A 19,958-nucleotide genomic window follows, 5' to 3' on the forward strand; every position below is an offset into this window, starting at 1 on the left:
TTGCCGCGTTCCTGGGTAAAGGTTGTTTCTTAGGACAGTAAAAGCTCATCAAATTTAACGTAGAGATGCATGCATTGATGATTCTTTAAAACACCTGGGCACTGAGCTGAAGCTACTTCCTCACATTACACAGGGCTGGGAAACAGGGATCTGCCCTCGCGACATTGCTGCAAGGACCACGAGTGAAACCCAAGACCCAGAGGGGACCGGAGGGGACTCCGCACTGAGAGCATCGGTGTCACGTGAGACAGCATTAATAAAAGAAGACCACAAACTCTGAGACTAAAGCAACGCAGTGTGTGCGTATCAAAGAGCTTGAGGTGGTTCATTACAATTCCAATTAACATAGAGAAGTTAATAATGAAAGGAGAATACATCAGGCTTTAAACAAATTAGATGAGGGAGGGTGACAGATAAGAGGTGTCTTTGAACTGAAGCCAAAGTCCCAGCTGCTACAAAAGCAAAGAAATAACAAATATTTGATGTCTACAAAGGTTCGGGCAGGCAGGACCTTTGATGGGAGGCAAACCAGGGTGGGAGGGGAGCTAGGCTTTGCATGGTGATCCTGACTTTTGCTTAAATGCTGTGCTGGGTTTGGAAGGGTCAGAAATAAATCAGAGGAGAGGAGAGGGAGAGGGAGAGGAAGAGGGAGAGGAGAGTTTTATTCTGGCTGTTTGGGGGAAATCAGCATTTTCTCTGGCATTTAGCTTTGCAGGGGAAATATTTCAAACACTGTCAATATTACTTCATGCCTGGGAGCTCAGACAACGCCCTGCCCAGGATCAGGGCTCCTTTGTGCTAATTGCATCGTTAGAAAGCAGAAGAGCAAATCTCAAAGCCTGCAGCATCTCCCATTTGCCTTCCTACTCCTGAGATACTCAACCTCATGGGATAGTTATCTAAATAATCCGTGCAGGGTGGATATTCTCTGCTTGTCCCATCCCAGAGTAACGCCACCTGAAAAGGGGAGCCCATTGCAGGTGCTGACCACCCAGTGCTGACCTCTGTCCTGCCCCGATAAGAAACTCCCAGGAGGAAAATGCAAGCAGGCAGGGACATCCACCCACACTCGGGCACCACGTCCTCAGCAGCCACAGGACCAGAGAGCCGGGGCAGCACCGCTGGAGTCTTGTTTCTTCCAGGTGCTTCTCAAGGGTGAAATCTGGGCAATGCCAGCACTGCAAAGCCCCTGGGGCCACCGGTGTGAGGGGACCATACCCTGGTGCTGCTGGATGAGGGAGAAGAGCAGCCTGGAGCTGCTGGGGCAGGAGGCTGAGAAGGGCTGGGTTCAGTTCTTGTGACAGTTATTAACCAAAAATGTAATCTTCCACCTGGGAAAGTAAATGGAGTCCCTGAGGTGCCCTCCACAGGCAATACATCCCCATGGGGTATTTTGGAGGAGGCCAGGAGAAGGAATTCACACTCCCCAGCACTAAGACACTTCCTTGCTGCAGTCCCCATTGGCTGCCTCCTCCAGCCATTGCAGTTGAGTCCATTCATGCTCCCCGTGTCCTCCGAGGAACCATACAGCACGCTGCTCGTAATGTGCCATTGATTCCGATTTTCTTCCCTGATTTCTCCGAGAATTAACAAGCTGGGGTGACTCTGCTCTGGTTTGTACCCTTTCTGTCCCAGGCTGCTGGGAGCCTGTGGGGCTGTCTCCGATGCTGGGGTGTGCAGGAAAGACCCTGTGAGATGCCAGGACCCCAGCTCAGCACTGCCAGGCCGGCTCTACCTTGCTAAAATAAACTTGCAGCATTTTCCTGGAGGTGTGGTCACGATTACATTTGAAACTATTATTATCAGGTTAAAGAACGGATGGAGGCTGAGATGGGAGGAGAACAGCCATCTCCCACGCTGTCTCCAGCTGAGCTATCGGGCTGGCTCACTGGAGCAGAAAACACTGTTGCCACCACCCGAAACACAAGGAGGACATGTCGTCTTCTGGGACTCTCCCTCTGAACCTGCTCTGACACCCATGAGAGCTCCAGCGAACGACACCGCAGTCAGCTTGGAGAGCACCCAGCAGAATGTGGGCAGGGAGAAGGACCAGGACTCTGTGTCCATCAGGCAGCCGACCCTGGGATTTGACACCCCCCCAGCTTGGACACCTCTTGGGTCGTAAGCGATCCCAGCCTGGGGAACGTGGGGGGCTGTGTCTGGGATTGCTATCCTGGAGATTTTGCCCTGCAGAGCTGGGCGAGAGGCACCGCAAGCAGGGCAGAGCATGTCCACACAGGGCTCAGCAAGAGCAGCTTGAGAGCAAACAGCCCTTTCCAGCCACTAAGGAAGATTTAAGAGTGAATAACATCAGCCCAGTCGAATTCAATTGCTATTGATAATGTCCATGTGCAATTAGAGCCAATTAAGGGGAGGCAGCGAATGACAAGTGTTTGGCCAGGAGGTGGGGGGGGTCAATACACCAATCCAATTTCCCAACAACCAAATGCAATTAAAGAATATCACTTACCCAGCCTGCCCAGGAGGGCCAGCGCATAAATGGGCAGAGCCGGGCGCGGGTGCCATCCTGACCATCATGCAGACCTCCGGGAGCAAGCCCTGCCCCTGCCCCAGCTTCAAGCTGCGGGAAGTGGCCTCCATGTATTTCACCATGATCGCGGTGTTCCTGGTTATCTTGGTGGTGGCCCTGCAAGGCTCGGCACCCCGCGGGAGCGATTTTCCCTACAAGGTGCCCCTCGATCCCCAGGGGCTGCTCGAGCTCTCCTGGAACGTCAGCTACCCCGAGCAAGCCGTGCACTTCCAGCTCCTCATCAAGGACCTGCAGTTCGGGCTCCTCTTCGGGATGTCGGACAGGGGCGAGTTCGAGAACGCAGACCTGGCCGTGCTCTGGAGCGACGGGCACAATTCCTACTTCGGGGTGAGTCGCTTGTGCGTTTGCATGGCTGCTTTTGGGGTTGCCTCGCCGCGGGTGAATCTGGCTCATGGTTTGAAAGCGTGGGGCTGGTCTGGGACACACTGGATCACTCCTGCTGCTCGGGTGGAAGCGGTCCAAAAGGGCTTGGGGATTTCTGTCCTAGAGAGAGCCACAAATCAGGTCTACACTATGGGTTTGGCATAGGATCTTAAACCCAAAGAGAAAAGAATAAAGACAGCAACACGTCAGCAAGGCTGAGTGGAACCAAAACCTGGATGTCTCTGCTAGGCTGAGCTGCAAAGAGCTCCAAGAGATGCGGGGACAGACCCTCACACTCACGCACGCAGACAGACGCAGGACGCACCAACACCTCGGTTCCCTTGAGCGCTGCTGTCAGTCACATCACGAATTAACCACAGCTCCTGTGAATGACTTTGAGACAGTGCTAAAGTTACCAGCCAGCAAGGCTGCTCCTGCCAGCACCGACCGCCCAGCCGCCAGCCGCCTTCGACGCTAGCGCAGAGACCAGCAGGACAAGGGAAAACTCAACCTGGCGGCTGCCTGTCTGCCAGCTGCGCGGTGTTCTCGGAAATTAAACATGCAAATATGTTTGGGCGATATGGAAACGCCTGGTGGTAGCAGATGGGAGGGGGAAACCCATTTCTAACTTTGGGGTTTGATTTTGCTGCTGCAAATCGCCGTCCTTTTGGACACAGGCTGTTTGTCCAGGTTCTGGTTTGGTTTGTCTTTCCTCCGGGGCTGTGGTTACAGCAACTACCCCCATGCTCTCCGGCACCTACCTATCCCCAGACCACCACTTTAGGCTTATTGCAATTCCACTTGGCTGCAGAAAGCAATTCACATTTTTCCCCCATGTGAGGCTTTCCAGTAAGTTAAATTTTACTTCTCTGCTTACTTCAAATTAACCATAAAATACATTCTTTCACAATCAGCCGCAATGTGATCTGCAGCATAATGAGAGGATGAAAAGGAGGGCTTATTATCTGTACTGTTTTCCTGCTAATTACCAGCCATTCAAGATGTGTGGTGGCCCAAATGCTACAGTATTTCACAGAATCATGTTAAAAAAACATAAACGATGATTTCTAATCTGCCTTCATGTGCTCGCTGAAAGACACACAGCCCTGGATTAGACACTGGGCAGCATTCGGGCTTTCTCCTTCCATTGCTGCTGAACAGCATCCTGCAAGGAGATTTCTATAAATCTCTCCAGTCCTGGTTTTCTCTCTCCCAGCAGCCTTTCTTTTGGATAAGTATGTCAGCTGTTAAAAAGAGCCAAATTTGCTTAACCTTCCATGTACTACAAGATTAATTTGCACACCATACTCCTATGAAAAACAAATGTCATGCTAGCTTCATGGAGCTGATTTTACTCTCCCCCTCTAAGGACAATATGTTCCTGAAATATCACTCTATACTTCTGGCTGAAATGATGCCAAGATGCTTTATTCTTTTCCTTCTTATTTTCTTCCCCAAGATAAGAGAACCAGTGCCACTTGTGTGTGTGCAGCGAGGTACTTCTTAGGTGCCTTTTCTCAGTAAACAAAAGATATCAATGGGAGATGCAAAAGATCAAGAAAGCAAAGCTATTGAAATCCAAATTATCACAGGGTTTTATACTTCAAGCCTTCAAATCCTTAAGCACAGGAGTAATGTACTGCTTTGCTTCTCGGGGTGGCTTTGTCACTACTGAGCAGTTTTTGGGAGGCCTTGCTGGGCTGCCGACACAATCTGGCTACAACAAATAAAGGGTTTTGAAGTGGGGAAGCAACTTCTAGGGCTGACACTACAGCCCAGCAAGGGTCTGGTCTTAAATTGAGAGCAGCTGGTTTGTGGCAAGGGTCTTGGAGAGCACATCACCCTCGCCACAAGGTCCCTCCAGTCAAGTACAGCCGAAACACAGCACAGACAGATGCAGCACCTTCAGGTGTCCCTGTGGGCTTTCCTCCCCTCGCATCTCCACTTGTAAAGGTCTTTCTGCAGAATATTAATGCTGCGTCACATATTTCACAGGTCTGCCTGTGCCCACCCAGGTGCCACCAGCAAGGGTCTCGTGGCAGGGGCTGTGCCGGTGTGGCTGTGCCCGTGGGCTGCTGGAGGGGGGCATGGGGCTACCAAAACACAGGTTCTCTCCGCCTCTGGGAGGTGGAGGGTGAACCAACTGGAGGGTGAACAGAAGGATGTCCTCATGACCTGCAGTACCACTGGAAGTCTCCACCTTGGGCTCCTTGGGCTGAATGGGGCCAGCAGAGAATCCTGGCGTAGTGGGGTGCTCTTCCTCCCGGCTTAGTGGGGTGCTCTTCCTCCCACAGGATGCCTGGAGCGATGCCAAGGGGCAGCTCCACATGGACTCTCAGCAGGACTACCAGCTCCTCGGGGCTCAGAGGGCTCCCGAGGGGCTCTACCTCCTCTTCAGAAGAGCCTTCAGCACCTGTGACCCCAAGGACTACCTTATAGAGGTACGGCATCACCCTCACCCCGCTATAGCACTCCCCAGCCCCGTCCCAGCCCTGGGGCAGCGCTCCAGACCCCAACCTGTATGATTATACCTGATGGGTGTTCTTTTTTGGGAACAGCATTAGGCATTTGTGCTGTCTAGGGCAGAAAGGATGCATGCTACATATGTCAGCCCTGGGACATGCGTAGTATTTGGCATGATCTATTTACAACCCCTTATAAACATCTATAAAGTGTAGATTTTAGCTCATTTGCATCATCCACTCCTGTTAAGCATGTGTTAGGTCCATATAAATACCGTCCTGCATCACTCCAGCTTGCAGTCTGGAGCCAACTGTTTGGAGTGTTACTAAGAGGTGTTGGTGTTATTCAATGGGAGGCAAAGAGGAGGGTTTTGGCAGGAGCCAGAGCAAAGGGACTGCAATCAGAATCACTGCAATGTGCTTGTGTGTGGTTCAGTCAGGTCTCTCTGGGCCTGCACTCATTGCTCCTCCACGAGAGGGGACCTGGGGGAAACCTTCCCAGCAGGGATGTTGAAGAGCTCCAGGGTCTCAGCCATGGACCCCGGGTGTGGGCAAGAATTGGCACAAGGCCCATTTCAGATGCAAGCCTTTGGTGGGCAGGATATTTTAAAGCCAATGTGGGCACAGAGCATCCTTGAGATTTTTGTTGCTAGTTTTCAAAAGCTTGTCTTGTGGTGAGAAATGTCTACTGTCTGCCAAAACATGGAGAGCCCTGGAAGAAAAAAAATAAATCTGTGTGTGAACTGGGAAAAGCCTTGCAGGTCTTTATGCTCTGATCCTTTAAGAGAAAATTGTTCTCTTTTCCTTTGTTCCTTATCTCCTGTCCAGAGCTCACTGGGTACAGCAGCACCTTCCTTGCTTGCAGCTGACTTTCAGCAGAGCTTCTTGCGGTACCCACCCCAACAGAAACTGGGAGGAAGGGAGGGTTTCAGGGAGAAGTTTTGTTTCTGCGGTTCCTCCCCAGGCTGCTGCCCTTGGCCATTGCTGGAGCTGGGCTGCAGGGTGGGATGAACCCTGAACCAACGTGGTTGTCCCAGCCTGGAGTTCAGGAGGGGCTAGTGGCTTTGAAGAAGCAGAGAGGAGATGCTGCCTTATGGGCAGGACAGAGGTGTGTGGGCAAAAGCATTAACTGCTTAAGTTTAAAACTGATGCCATCTAGAGAAAACTTTTTGGACTCTCCCAACTGATAGGGAACCCTCTGTGTTCATGTCAGCCAAAGAAATGCACCGAAATATAGAGTCTTTCTGGGACAGCCCAGCGAAGAGAGCTACTGGTGAAGTCAGGGTGGCTTCCCATTTGGGGATGGGTCAAAAGGCCCATACCTGGATTCATGCCACCAATCCTGGTGCTAACAGCCCATGCAGTTCACATTCCTGCATGAAAAACTACCTGATACTCTTTGCTCTTTCTTCAGGATGGCACCGTGCACCTTATCTACGGGATTCTGGAGAAACCAGTTCCTTCCCTCCAAGCCATCAACATCTCTGCCATCCACAGGGGACTGCAGAGGGTGCAGCTGCTAAAGCCCAACATCACTGTCCCTGAACTGCCCAGCGACATGAAGACCATGGAGATAACAGCCCCTGACATTGTCATTCCCAGTCAGGAGACAACCTACTGGTGCTACATGGCAGAGCTCCCAGATGGCTTCCCCAAACATCACATTGTCATGGTAAGAGCCAGAAGAAGAGGGTTGCTTTCCCTGGTGCAGATCAGCAATCATGTTCACATTCAGCCATTCTGCAAAGTCCACCTCTTCCCTGCCCTTTCAGACCCATACATCTTCCCCAACATGGTACCAGAACATCTCCCAGAGCCATTCCGCTAGCCACTAGCATCCTCATGTCTCCTAGAGAACCCGAAATCAGATGTTTCTCAGCAGGAGGTGTCAGGTCGGTGACTTTCCACCTGGCACATCAAGCAAGTACCAGAGCAGGGTCGGAGCTGACCCCCTGCAGAAGGCAAGAGCCATAGCCATAAAGGACAGACCTGCGGTAGGATTATGGCACACAGTGAGCCATGAGGAATATATAAACACGGGAAACTAAGGCTCAGGGCTGGCAAGAGCAGGGCAGAGTGAGCCAGGATATGAACTGGCTTCTAAAAGATTATGCATACTCCGAAACAAAAGGTCACAGGCATAAATGCAACTCGTGTGCATCACCCAGACATGTTGCAGGTGCTTGGGTCACCTCCCTCAAAGGAGAGGCAGAAACCTGCAGGCAGCTTCATGCCGGGGAAGGGCAGGGTAATGCCAGCCTGAGTGCCCACCACGAGCTGCCGGGACAGCATAGCCCTGGCAGGCACGGAGGTGGCTCGGTAGATGACCTGGCACGCCCAGAGTCAAAACCACACAACGGGGAGAGGGAAAACCTGACACATGAGCCCAAGCGAGTGCCTAGCGATTTACAGGGGAGAGACAGCGTTGCAAAGGAAAACTCAGAAGGAGGATTTTCTCTCCAACAGATGGTGTGAAATGAATCATCTGTGTGTAAGTAAAAAGTGCGTAACTCCTGATACCTTCCCGCTGCTGCAGATCATTTCTACAGCTGGTGCTTTTAGCCAGAGCCATTCCTCAGGCTTATTTGAAGTCACTCTTTCTACCCCAAATCCCCCTTCCTGTGCCCCGAGCAGCTGTTGGCTAGAAACGAAACCCAATAGCTGCAAGCAGAGCTACCGCAACATGGCCAAGACCATGGAAAAGCAATGTCCTCAGCGTCACCTCAGCCTTGCAAAACTGGCAAAGGACTTGGTCATCACAAAGCAGACCAAGGTCTTCTGCTGATCAGGTGCATCAGTCGCTGGAGAAGGGATGAGATGTGTCTCTGTGGCTTCTGCTGGACTCTGGGTTGGTCCCAAAGCCAACCAAGAGCTCTTGGCCCTTGGTACCTCATGCCCAGAGCAACATTCATCCCCATCACGCAGCAGAAGCTATCTCCCATTCAGTAACACATAGCAGACATACCTGCCTTGGGCTTGTTGTGGAGCCTGCACAGACAGCAGCCCCCGGGGACAGGCTCTCAAGCAAATGGTCTTAACGTGTCCTCCTTCTTCAACACTGCTTTGCAGTACGAGCCAGTGATCACAGCAGGCAATGAGGCCCTGGTCCACCACATGGAAGTCTTCCAGTGTGCTGCTGAGTTCCACAGTCTCCCTCACTACAATGGGCCCTGTGACTCCAAGATGAAGCCAGCCCATCTCAACTACTGCAGGCACGTGCTTGCAGCATGGGCCATGGGAGCGCAGGTGGGTGCAAGATGGGACCTGTTACCCTGGGTGAAGGCTTTGCTCCTGGGGGTTGTGCTGCTGCTTCCCAACCCTTCCCAATCCCATTTTGGGATTGCCCCATGCAGGCTGCCCCAACCCCAATTTCTGCTGGGATTTGTGTCCAGCCCTGTCTGAGCTCCCCCAAAACGTGTCTGAGTTTCCACCTCACCACAGCCCACCTCCTTGGTGCCATAAGTTGGTGTGATGCCCCCTGCTCAGTGGTTATGCCATTGCATGTGCATGCCAGCATGCGAGAAGCCTTTTGAAGCAAGACCAACTTCCAAGCACAATCAAGAGCACAAGTCATGTCCCTCAGCCCATGGTGGGGGTCAGGATTATGACCGGACATTTCCCTTAGGCTTTTCAGTTTTATTCCCAGGAACGTTACCCCATCAGTCCCCTTACATCCTCCCTCTGCTTCCAGGCTTTCTACTACCCCGAAGAAGCAGGTCTTGCCTTCGGAGGCCCGGGCTCCTCCAGATATTTGCGCCTCGAGATTCATTACCACAATCCCCTGGTGTTTGAAGGTGAGTGGGCGCATAGCGATGCCCAGTGCCCCCCCAGCGAGGCAGTGGCAGGAGAGCTGGGTAAATGCTGGGCACTGCTACCCTGCCGGGGAGGGCTCTTTCAGAAGAAAATTTGGCCAGAATCATAGTCGTGTTTGCATATTTCTGGAGACCTGATGGTCCAGGTCTGTCTTAGTTGGAGGAAGATATTAAGTCCCCACCATGCTGGTGCATTTCTGGTCTCAGCAAAGTCATCCTCACTGGAGGCTGGACGCCATCCTCACGCGTGCCCAGCAGTGGGGAGGGATGCTCGGGGAAGGGAGCCTGGCTGAGCCCACAGCCCCCAGGCAGCAACCCGCCCCTACACACTGCTCCTGCAGGGCAACAGTCCAAGGAAACACCTTTGTTTAACTGAGCTGTCACCAGGTGTCCCCCAGTTTCCGTGCAAGGTGGTGGGTCTGAGCTGAGAGCCAAGAGCAACAGCAGTGCTGAAGCCACCAGAGAGACAGCACCAGCCTGGCTGGGGACGGGGGAATTTAGATGTTGTTTTACTGGTACTCCTGCTTCAATAACACTGTCAGGAGACACATTTGCAAAAAAAAAAAAAAAAGGATTCCAAACAACCCAGTTTCTTCATTTACATAAAAACAAGTAGCTTCTTGACTAACCAAGTGTATTTTTAGGAGACCAGAACATATGTACTGTAGATCAGTCATAGCACATTCGGCAACTTGAGAAGAAACACGTCTATAAATACAGAGCTCACATCTTTCATAATTTATCTGCTTTTGCATGTTAACCAATAGTGTCTCCCTCGTTATTCTTATCCCTGGGTGGGCTCCAACCCAGAGACAGGGGGTTCAAAGCCAGCCTGAACCCTTCATGGCCTACTGAACCTGCCCCTTCCCTTTGTCCACAAAGCTGGGTGGCAAACAGGAGCCAGAGCTTGGCTTTGCATCTTGGCAGAGCTCGCTGCTGCCTCTGCCTGCCCTGGCACATGTCAGCACATGCCAAGGGCACATCATGGGCACAGGGTCTTCTCCAGCTCCCACCAGCTGTGTTTGGACACTGGAGGGAGTTAAATGGAGCAATCTCAAATGCAAGAGAGACCAAAAGCTTTCCAAAGGCAAGGAGTACTTCCTCCATAGGCATTTCTCCTCCTGCCAGCCCCCCAGTAACAGCATGGCCCTAGCTCTTTGGATGTATCAGTTCAAGAAGATGCAATGAGACATACTTCTAAGGGAGTTCTCCAAAGCACCCCATGATCTGTCCTCCTGTTTTGGGCTCTCCAAAGTTACTCCTTACCTCTCTTCGTAGCGATTCATCCTCAGGTTGGTAACCTCTCTAGGGGACCAGGCACATGTCTGGGGCCACTCAGGAAAGACTTGCATGAAAATATCTAGGATTTAAATCAATAAGAACCGCATACATGAAGCAAGCTGCGAGCGAGAGGCCGGCATGCCTCTCCCCACCGCAGCACAACATCATTTTCATGCCTGACCTTCTCCTGGCAGCTGTCACTTCTCCTGCAATGACTTGCAGCCTTGTCCTCTCATCTGCCAGGTCGCCGTGACTCCTCGGGAATCCGCCTTTACTACACGGCCACTCTGAGACGCCACGACGCCGGCATCATGGAGCTGGGCTTGGTCTACACACCAGTGATGGCCATTCCCCCGGGCGAGGAAGCCTTTGTCCTCACGGGGTATTGCACCGACAAATGCACCCAGCTGGTGAGTGCCCATCCTCTCTGTCCCGGCTTCGCCTCGGAGAACAGAGATTGCAAACGGCTTTTCCGAGGCAGCAGCGATACGGGACCAAGCTGTGGGCTCCCATTTCCCAGTTTTAAACTCCCTGAAGCCCTTACCGTGAGGTTGTGCTGGAAAAAAGGAGTCTGCCGTGTATGACAAACAGCGAGCAGCTGGCTGGGATGCGCTGAATCCCCCTCGAAGCGTTTCTCCTGGGGAGCCATCTGCTCCGGCTCCCCGGGGTACCATTCCCATAAAACTTCCTGCCGAGCTGGCTGTGCCTCGGTGGTGCTTTCCCCCATGGAGGTGGGAAGATTGGCTTCTGCTTCCAAGGAGCTCGCCAAGAGTTCTCTCAAGTACGGTTGCAAAATGCCCACCTTGCTCTCAGGGAAGTTTTAGTGGGCGTTTTTTATAGGGCCTACCCAAAAAGAATCATTTGTGCCACCACTAACAAATGCGGGGAAGCAAGCAGCATCCGGCTCAGCTGCTCCTGCTGACGCAGGGCATGGCAGCACATAAATCGGATTTGGCAGCAGACTGAGCATCTGTCCCTCTCCAGGGAGCTCACATCTACGCTGCCCCAAGGGCACAGCAATCCCCAAACCCCCACGCAGGAGCCAGCGCAGGGAAGGCCACTCCGGAGCCGGCAGCAAGGGGATGCGCGGGGGGGAGAGGGATGGGGTCAGGCATGGAGGCTTGAGCCGTCCTTCCCCCAGGCTCTGCCCGCTGCCGGCATCCGCATCTTCGCCTCCCAGCTCCACACTCACCTGGCAGGAAGAAAAGTGGTGACGGTGCTGTCCCGCGACGGGAGAGAGCGGCAGGTCGTCAATGCCGATGGTCACTACAGCCCTCACTTCCAGGTACGGGGGTCTGCGGGGGTCCCGGCTGGACGTCACCCGCCGGGCTGCCCCGGGCACAGAGCCACGGCGTTGCTCTGACACGGCCCCTTTCCTTCCCTCCCAGGAGATCCGCATGCTGAAGGAGGTGGTTGCAGTTTTTCCAGTGAGTGGCTCCAAAAACCGCGGTGGCTTCCAAAAAACACAAGACCCTCCCCTGACCCGGCAGCCCTGAGACCCCCGACTCCTTTGCACCACTCCAGCCCCTCCACCACCGGCAGCCCCTGCCCACGCACAGGCAGGGACCTGTCAGGGGGCTGCCAGAGGACACGCTCCCACCGTCCCCAGGTCCTATCTGCCACCCGCACACAGATGCCTTGGGAACACCAAGGCTGGTCTAATATGGCACGAAACCAGCGTGTGGGCAACCAAACCATGCCAGGAGCTAAATTAAGCGCCTAATTTAGCTGGGCTTCCTCTAGCAGAGCGAGGGTCCTCGGGGGGACCATAAGGGCAAGCCATGCACCCACTGGAGGTGCCCCCTTCCTCCTTGCTTTGTGGAAAGAGAGGAAGACATTTGGCAGCAGATGTGGTGGGAGTGGGTGGTAAAACTGAGCGTGCCCCGGGGCTGTACGGGTGAGGGAGGGCCCGGCTGCAAAGCAGAGGGCACCTCGTCGTGCCCCAAGGGGCTGCTCAGAAGCCTCAGCACCTATTGAAACCTTACCCAGGGCTGTGCTCCCGGGTGTCCCCGTGGCACGGACCACGGAGAGGAAGGCAGTTGTGCCATCAAATTGGGTACAGGTTTGGCAATTCAAAATGCTGCCCAAGTACATTATTCTTTGTAGGTGCTTCAGCCCTGCAGAAATTCTTAAAAAGCGAGAAAAGCAGGAAACACTGTCCCTGGGATACAGCCCTAGGGCATCTCCCCAGGGGACGCACGCTTAGCAAGCGCCCGCAGCACCGCAGCCCGTGCTGGCAGGGAAACAGGCTGCCTGCGGGCTGGCACCGCTACAAAGAGCAGAGATCTGCTACGTTACAAACTCCAAATTTGCTGATCGGAGAGGGGAAGCTCTGCGCTCTCACACCTACACGTGTCTGTGCTCAAACTCTGCAGGGCGACGAGCTCATCACGACCTGCACGTACAACACGGAGGACCGGAGCCAAGCCACCGTGGTGAGTGCAGGGGCGAGCCCCTCTCCCCGCGGGGGGCTGGCATGTGTCCGCACCCCGGGGCTGGGGGTACCCACAGAGCGGGCACCCGCACGAACCCGGGCTGAAGCACAGCCAGAAACCAGAGGGAGGGCGGTGAAGAAGCGAACCCCCAAGGCTCTGCTGCCTGCAGCGGGGATGTGAAGGTGCTAATTGAGAAGTAGCATGTGTCACTCTAATTCCCATCACAAACTGTTCCACTGGGGATTAGTTGTAATTAAAGAGAAGTGGCATTTTTTGACAGTGCATGTTATTTTCATGCAGCAAAAAAAAGAGCCTGTCAGAGGTACCATCAACAGGGACAAAGCTAAATATAGTAGAGGGATTATAGGAAATCTGCATTTTAATGTAAACCACACGATCCAGCCTGAAAGTCTGCACACGCCAAGGGCACATCATGGGCACAGGGTCTTCTCCAGCTCCCACCAGCTGTGTTTGGACACTGGAGGGAGTTAAACGCAGCAATCTCAAATGCAAGAGAGACCAAAAGCTTTCCAAAGGCAAGGAGTACTTCCTCCATAGGTATTTCTCCTCCTGCCAGCCCCCCAGTAACAGCATGGCCCTAGTTCTTTGGATGTATCAGTTCAAGAAGATGCAATGAGACGTACTTCTGAGGGAGTTCTCCAAAGCACCCCATGATCTGTCCTCCTGTTTTGGGCTCTCCAAAGGTACTCCTTACCTCTCTTCGTAGCGATTCATCCTCAGGTTGGTAACCTCTCTAGGGGACCAGGCACGTGTCTGGGGCCACTCAGGAAAGACTTGCATGAAAATATCTAGGATTTAAACCAATAAGAACCACATACATGAAGTAAGCTGCGAGCGAGAGGCCCTTGCAGAAAGTGTGCCCTTGCATAAAGCATGGGTGGGCAGATGAGCAGAGTGCTGCCCATTCCATGCCCCCAAAGGTATATAAGTGTGTGTGTGCACGTCATGGGTGCCCATACAGGTGTGAGCTTTGTGCCCTTGCAGCCGCCCTGCCCTCCCGGCCCCCGCTGCCAGCAGGTTTGTGTCTGTGCTGCAGGGCGGGTTTGGCATCATGGAAGAGATGTGCGTGAACTACGTGCACTACTACCCCCAGACGCAGCTGGAGCTGTGCAAAAGCGCCGTGGATCCGGGCTACCTGCACCGCTACTTCAACCTCGTGAACAGGTACAGAGCCCCTGCGCAGCGGAGCCGAGGGGAGAGGGACCGCTGCAGAGCCCCTCGCTAGTAACACTGGAAAAAAAAGCTTGAAAGGTGGGGTTTGAGGCGCTGGCTGTGCAGTAGGCGTGGGGGGCACTCGGGCGGTGCGGGTTTCAGGAGCCGTGGCTGTGTGCTGGAGCACAGTCCTGCCCTCCCCTGCCCCCAGCGCAGGCAGCCAAACCCAGGGCGAGAACCACCGGGAAGCGAGGGCATTCCCAGGGAGGGAATTCCCAGCAAGAGTCAGTGCGTGGCCCAGTGCTTCTGTGCAAAATGCTTCTCATAACCTCAGACAGACACCAAGCATCCCAGCCAGAGAAGCAGGCTGCAGCTCATTGACCCACCCCGAGAGGAGCGAGATGCTGACCTTGCACAGGGTGTCCTGCTCATGGCCAGCCCCAGATCTTCCCCCCGCACAGTTCGGCTGCGCGAGGCTCTCCCTGCTCCCAGCGCCGACTTCGGAGCCGTTCCAGGCCGAGCTTCAGGCAGGGAGGAGTTAGGTACATCCAGCACTGAAAAGGGACGGCACTGCTGCGTTTCAGTGTGGCATTTCTCCTGCCCCAGGTTTAGCGATGAGGAGGTCTGCATGTGCCCACAGGTCTCTGTCCCGCAGCAGTTCTCCTCCGTCCCCTGGAACACGTTCAACAGAGATGTGCTGAAATCCCTCTACGGCTTTGCTCCGATCTCGGTGCACTGCAACGAATCCTCAGCCGTCCGGTTCCCGGTACGTATAGCTTCACCACCAAAGCTTCACAGCGAAACTCACGGCCGTAGGTGAAAAGCAGCTCGGCGGAGCTGTGCCGCAGGGTGACCCCGACGAGACGGGCCAGGTCTGCTGTGCTCGGGACACGGCTGCGCCCAGCAGGCTCAGGGCAGGGAGCTGGAGCTGCCTGGGGAACCCCGGTGCCAGCAGGACACTGAGCCCAGCCCAACGCTGGTGCTTAAACCAACACGGCACGAGCCCGCTGCGGCTGTGCAGCCAGATTCAATTAGGAGATGTATTTGCATAACATTATTTTGAGGCTGCTTTTGCTGAGTGTTAAAGCAGGGCTTAGCTCCAGAACCGAGGAGAAACGTGAGGTGGTTTTTAGGATTTTGGCAACTTACATCAGGTCCCAGCAGAGTGAGCTCATTACGCACAGCATCTGTGCAGTCTCCAAACGTGGCAATCCAGCAAAACGTGAAGGATAAAGGGCCGCGAGATCTCTAAAGGAAAAACAGGACCAGCCAAGACGGTCATGACAATGACGGTGATGAAGATTTAAAACCATTGACAGTCCCGTAACCGTCAGCTCCCGATGACATTTATCGGTGTAACAAACTTACATGACACGTTATCCGCTGCAGCGCTGGAGGATGCCGAGGTGATTGCAGGGAAGACCATCAGCTTTCTGCTCCGGTAAAACCCCTTTAGCAAAGTCTGCTCTGGAGGAGCAAAAACTTTTCCAGTTCCCCGGGACTGAAGACCCAGTACATCTTGGCTGTGCAGAGCCCCACTGCAGGGACAGGAGCAGCGCAGAAGTTTTGTGCAGCAGAATTACAAAATAAGCCTCTTAATTATGGCCCAAGCAACCCTCCTGATTTCAGAGGGGTCTGGGGAGTGGCCAGGAAGAGAGGAGAGTAGAGCAGAGCTGATGCTGGCACTAAGTGGGTCACAAGCATCGCGTCAAGGGTGAGGGAGCCGAGGTGCCCCTCCTGCTCTGCTGGTGTTTTCAGAGCGAGCCCAGTTTGAAGACTTCTTATTTATTCCATGCTGTTTCTGCCTGGAGAAAAGCACCAGCTTCTAATTAAGCTCATGTTTTCACAGTTCAGCGATCCCAAACCCGACAAGATTTCTGGAAGGACTGAGTACTGTTAATTATTGAGCAAACTCTCAAGGTATCACTTGTGAGTGGCAGTGGGGACTTCGCTGTCCCCAGGTCCCCTACTTCTGCAAGGGCTCGCAGTGAACTCTCCATACTCTCTGCGTTCAGATTTCCACTTGGAAGAACGGAACACAACTATCAAGACACTCCAAATACTTTTGGTTCATCCCAAAATCATGGTGCTAGCGAGGTGCTAAGAACAGGGTCAGGGATGTGTTGGCAGAGCGACTGCCACAGCAGATGGGCTCAGGGCTGGGGCTGAGCCCTGGAGCAGGCGCACCCCAAACACGTTAACTGCTCTCCTAGGCCATAAGATTGCAGGAAAACAGTCGTTTCTGCAGCTGGTGCTTCCCTGCAATCCTGTCCCTTCTCCGGTCACTCCCCGTGGGCCTTAGGAGGGTCCCTCCATCCTCCTCCACCTTTCTGCAGGGTTTTTCCTGGTGCCAGCACAGGCTCTGGCCCATTTCGCTTGACATACTACAAGGCATTTAATCTGAAAACATAAATTCAACTTTCATCTTGTCGCTGATGACTCACAGCTCTACCTCTCCTCTCCAGACCTCCCTCCTCCTGCTCACGCTGCGGCTCAGCCTCTCGCTGACGTTTCCGCATGAGCGCGCAGCCGGCAGCCAAACCATCGCATCACCGAGCCAGAGCTGAGCCTGGACTGAGCCCCCCTTCGCCCTCACAGCCCCTGCCCGTGTCCCACCCGGCCACTAACCCAGACCAGCAAGTCACCTCTGAGCTGGACCCTGCGCGGCGGGCTCAGCCCCCGGCACTGCCTGACTCCGGCAGATTGCTCCTTGCAGGGAGCATCCCCACGACAAGGTGCCCCCACATGTGCACGGAGCTGGGGTTTTGTCCTGGCCGCGGTCACCTCGAGCCCTGACGGCTGTCACAGCTCTGCCCTGTCCAGGCTCCCATGTCCCTCCCGTTTCACAGCAGCTGCACGCGAAATCCACGCTGCAAATGTTGCCCCCTAACCAACCTTCCTGCCGATACCTGGTAGAGAGCAGTTTTTGGGGCTGGGCTGAGAGCATGGTGCATCGGTGTGATGCTCTGGTTTGAGTTGTCTCCATCTGATTTGGTGGGTAACACTTTTTGGGGTGGAAACTCCCCAAGCGCGGTGGGTTTGTGCAGCGTGGTGCACTGCAGACATCTGCGCTGCTAAGGGGACGCGTAGGTGTTTCTGCAATACAAATAATTAGTAACATCTCAGAAGAAAACATCCTGTTTTGGGTTAAAAACACTTCGAATATTAAAGATCATTTCATTTTCACAAGCAGGGAGAAACACGGAGTCACCAAGTACCCAAAACCTCGACTCGGTCTCATGGTGCCGAATTCTCTTGCAGGGCGAGTGGGAGAAGCAGCCGCTCCCCACCATCACCCAGAGGCTGCGGGAGCCCGTCCCTCGCTGCTCGCCCACCCCGGGGCCTCGGCCTGCCGCCCCCGTCCCCCTCAACCTGGGCAAGCTCAGAAGGCACTGACTCGATGCCCGCTCCTTCCAGCAGGCCGGGAAGCGTCTCCTGGCAGGAGCATCCGCAGAGAACGTCCTGCTGGTGCTCCCTCAGCATCCCTGCCTGCACAGGGATGCCGGCCGGTGCCCTGGTCCCTGGCTCCGGAGGGGGTTAGGGCTCACGAGCTAGAGTTTGGAAAGTACTCTGGAGATGGAAAGCGCTATATTTAGTGCGTTATTAGCAATCCTGGCTCTGAGTAATGCTGCTTTCCGCCCCCAGAATAATAACGTGGAGGTTTGCTATTGTGCTGAACCCAGCGCGGCCCCGGGAAGCGGGGGAGAAGCCTGTTTTCCCGCAGGGAAACTGAGGCACGGAGCAAAGACCTGCGTGGGAGCAGCGTACAAGCAATCCCAGCGCCCCACAGTCCTGTCTAGCTCGGGGACGCTACGCGGGTGCTCTCCGACGCCGGCACCCGTGGCGGGGATGGAGGGAGGGATGGAGGGAGGGATGGAGGAGCACCCACCCGTGCTCGCCTGCCCGCTGCAGGGACTGCGGCTCCCCACCGTGCTCCTCCTCCCACTCCCCTGGGCCGGGGATTATTTGTCTTGACATCACCGGATGCCAATGGCCGGGAACAAATGATACCTCTGTGATGGGGTTTAGAAAGGGAGAGGGATGGGGGGGGAGGGACGTGAGGGGGAAAGACAAACCTTTTGGCAGGAAAAACGACTCCATTAAATACCTAAATTTAAAAAAAAAAAAAAAAAATTTCTTTTTGCTGTTGAGCTCCAAAGGGAAAATGCCCTGGAGGAGTGGAGGAAAGGCCGGCTGTGCTGCAGTGGGGTGGGTGGGATCCAGGGCAGGCTGGCAGCCGAAACCCACCCTCCCGGCCACCTTGGATTGAAGGGAAAACCTCAGACCAGATCCCTGCGGATCAGAAAGGCCTATTTTGAAGCCAAACATTATCTTCACAGACACACGGCGAATCCCTGGCTTGGCAGGGAGGAGCGTGCTCCATCCCTCATTTATCCCCAGGACAAACGGACAGGAGTGCAGTGACCCCTCCTCTGCCCTCCGCCTGCGCAGCGTTGGGGAGTGCAATCACCTCCTTTTCAGAGAAAAATTCATCCCAATCTTCTCTTTCAATGTTTCCAGTAAAACCAAAGCATCTGAGAGTTCAGACTCTTGCCCGTGGCGCTTGTTGCGCAAGGCAAAGGAATTGAAAGCAGCTCTAAAGAGGGTACAAACCAAACAAACCCAGTCAAGGGAAATAAAGTGAAAAGCAGACAGTGTGATTATTTCTTCAGGCGGGTGAAAGCTGCAGCGGAGATCAGACCCTTGCTGTGCCGCTGAAGATGGAGCCCGGCAAGGGGGCCAGAGCAAGGGATGGTTTTGGGGACGGGCTGGGAGCAGCTGCCCCTTCCCTTTAGCAGCCGGGGGTTCACGGGCTGCGTGCGGGCGATGAGAAACCTTCCCTGACACCTTGAGAGCGGCTGGGTGCTGCTGGAGGCTGCGGGGCTGGCGGCACGCAGCTCAGCCTCTGCGTCCGTGCCCCTCTCCGTCGGGATCCAGCAGGAGCCCCCTCCGAGGAGACCTCTGGGAGATGCCGGCAGAGCAGACCGAACCGTGGAGCTGCCGCAGCCAGGGGCCAAGGGCAGCCCTGGTGTTGGTGCCCCGGCTGGCGAGCTTACACCACAGCACTGAGCTAGTCCTGCCCAAACTGGGAGCAGCCCAGAGGACACACGAACACAAACTGCACCAGCAAAGCGGCCATGGGCCAAAATACATTCACCAAACTCTCTTTCCCTCTCCTACGAATTCAGAGGGTACGCACACGCGCGCAGCAAGGACCCACATTCCAACAGCACTTGCCTTCAGGAGCTTCTCCTGTTCCCTGGGGCACAGCATGAGGATTTCTCCCCAGCGAAGCATCAGGGGGCTGCATGGCACCGTGTTTTCCTCCATTCGAAGCCAGGGGCCGGCGCAGGCTGGCAGCGCTCCCCGGGCACCAACGCGCTCCCCTTGCCGCAGCTGAGAACCGCGACTGGCCTTACTCTCACCCTCCCGCAAACGGACGGGGTGATCGTTCAGCTCTGGGGGGGGGCACCGACCCTCCCCGCCTTCCGCACAGCCATCACGCACCGAGACAGCACCTCAGCACCACGAACAAGATCAAAGCAGACACCGAGCGCTTTGTGCCCCGGGGTTGATGTTTTTGAAGGGGCTCAGGTACCAGTCGCCACTGAAGGCAACAGAAGTTGGTGCTGAAGATCCCGCTGAACTCTGGCAGCGTTTTGCCAAAGCAGGACCTGAAGCCCCAGCCGTGACTGGGGTGAGGTGGGATGGAGGGACGAACCTGTTCTTGCAGAGATGGGAAGAACATGCCTGGAAACCCCCTGGGTAAAGCCAACAGCTTCGTGGTGCAGAAAAACCCTGCAGAGCACCTACAGTGCAAGCCTGGGCAATGGCCTTGGGCCCCCTGCCCTTTCCCTCCCTGGCCCCCACCCCAGCCCCG

General features: G+C 54.7%; 1 protein-coding gene across 1 annotated transcript; it reads left to right on the forward strand.

The window, feature by feature from the left end:
* The first annotated feature begins 1,922 nt into the window (after positions 1–1,922).
* Positions 1,923–17,473, forward strand: DBH (dopamine beta-hydroxylase). Its single transcript, XM_075439433.1, has 12 exons — positions 1,923–2,878; positions 5,209–5,355; positions 6,791–7,048; positions 8,446–8,622; positions 9,068–9,170; positions 10,713–10,879; positions 11,611–11,754; positions 11,858–11,896; positions 12,845–12,904; positions 13,962–14,089; positions 14,684–14,843; positions 17,339–17,473. Exons 1-12 carry the CDS (start codon positions 2,447–2,449, stop codon positions 17,471–17,473), a joined length of 1,950 nt encoding a protein of 649 aa, XP_075295548.1. The 5' UTR covers positions 1,923–2,446.
* Positions 17,474–19,958: the final 2,485 nt, after the last annotated feature.

The sequence above is a fragment of the Opisthocomus hoazin genome, chromosome 19 (genome assembly GCF_030867145.1).
Source record: "Opisthocomus hoazin isolate bOpiHoa1 chromosome 19, bOpiHoa1.hap1, whole genome shotgun sequence".
NCBI lineage: Eukaryota > Metazoa > Chordata > Aves > Opisthocomiformes > Opisthocomidae > Opisthocomus > Opisthocomus hoazin.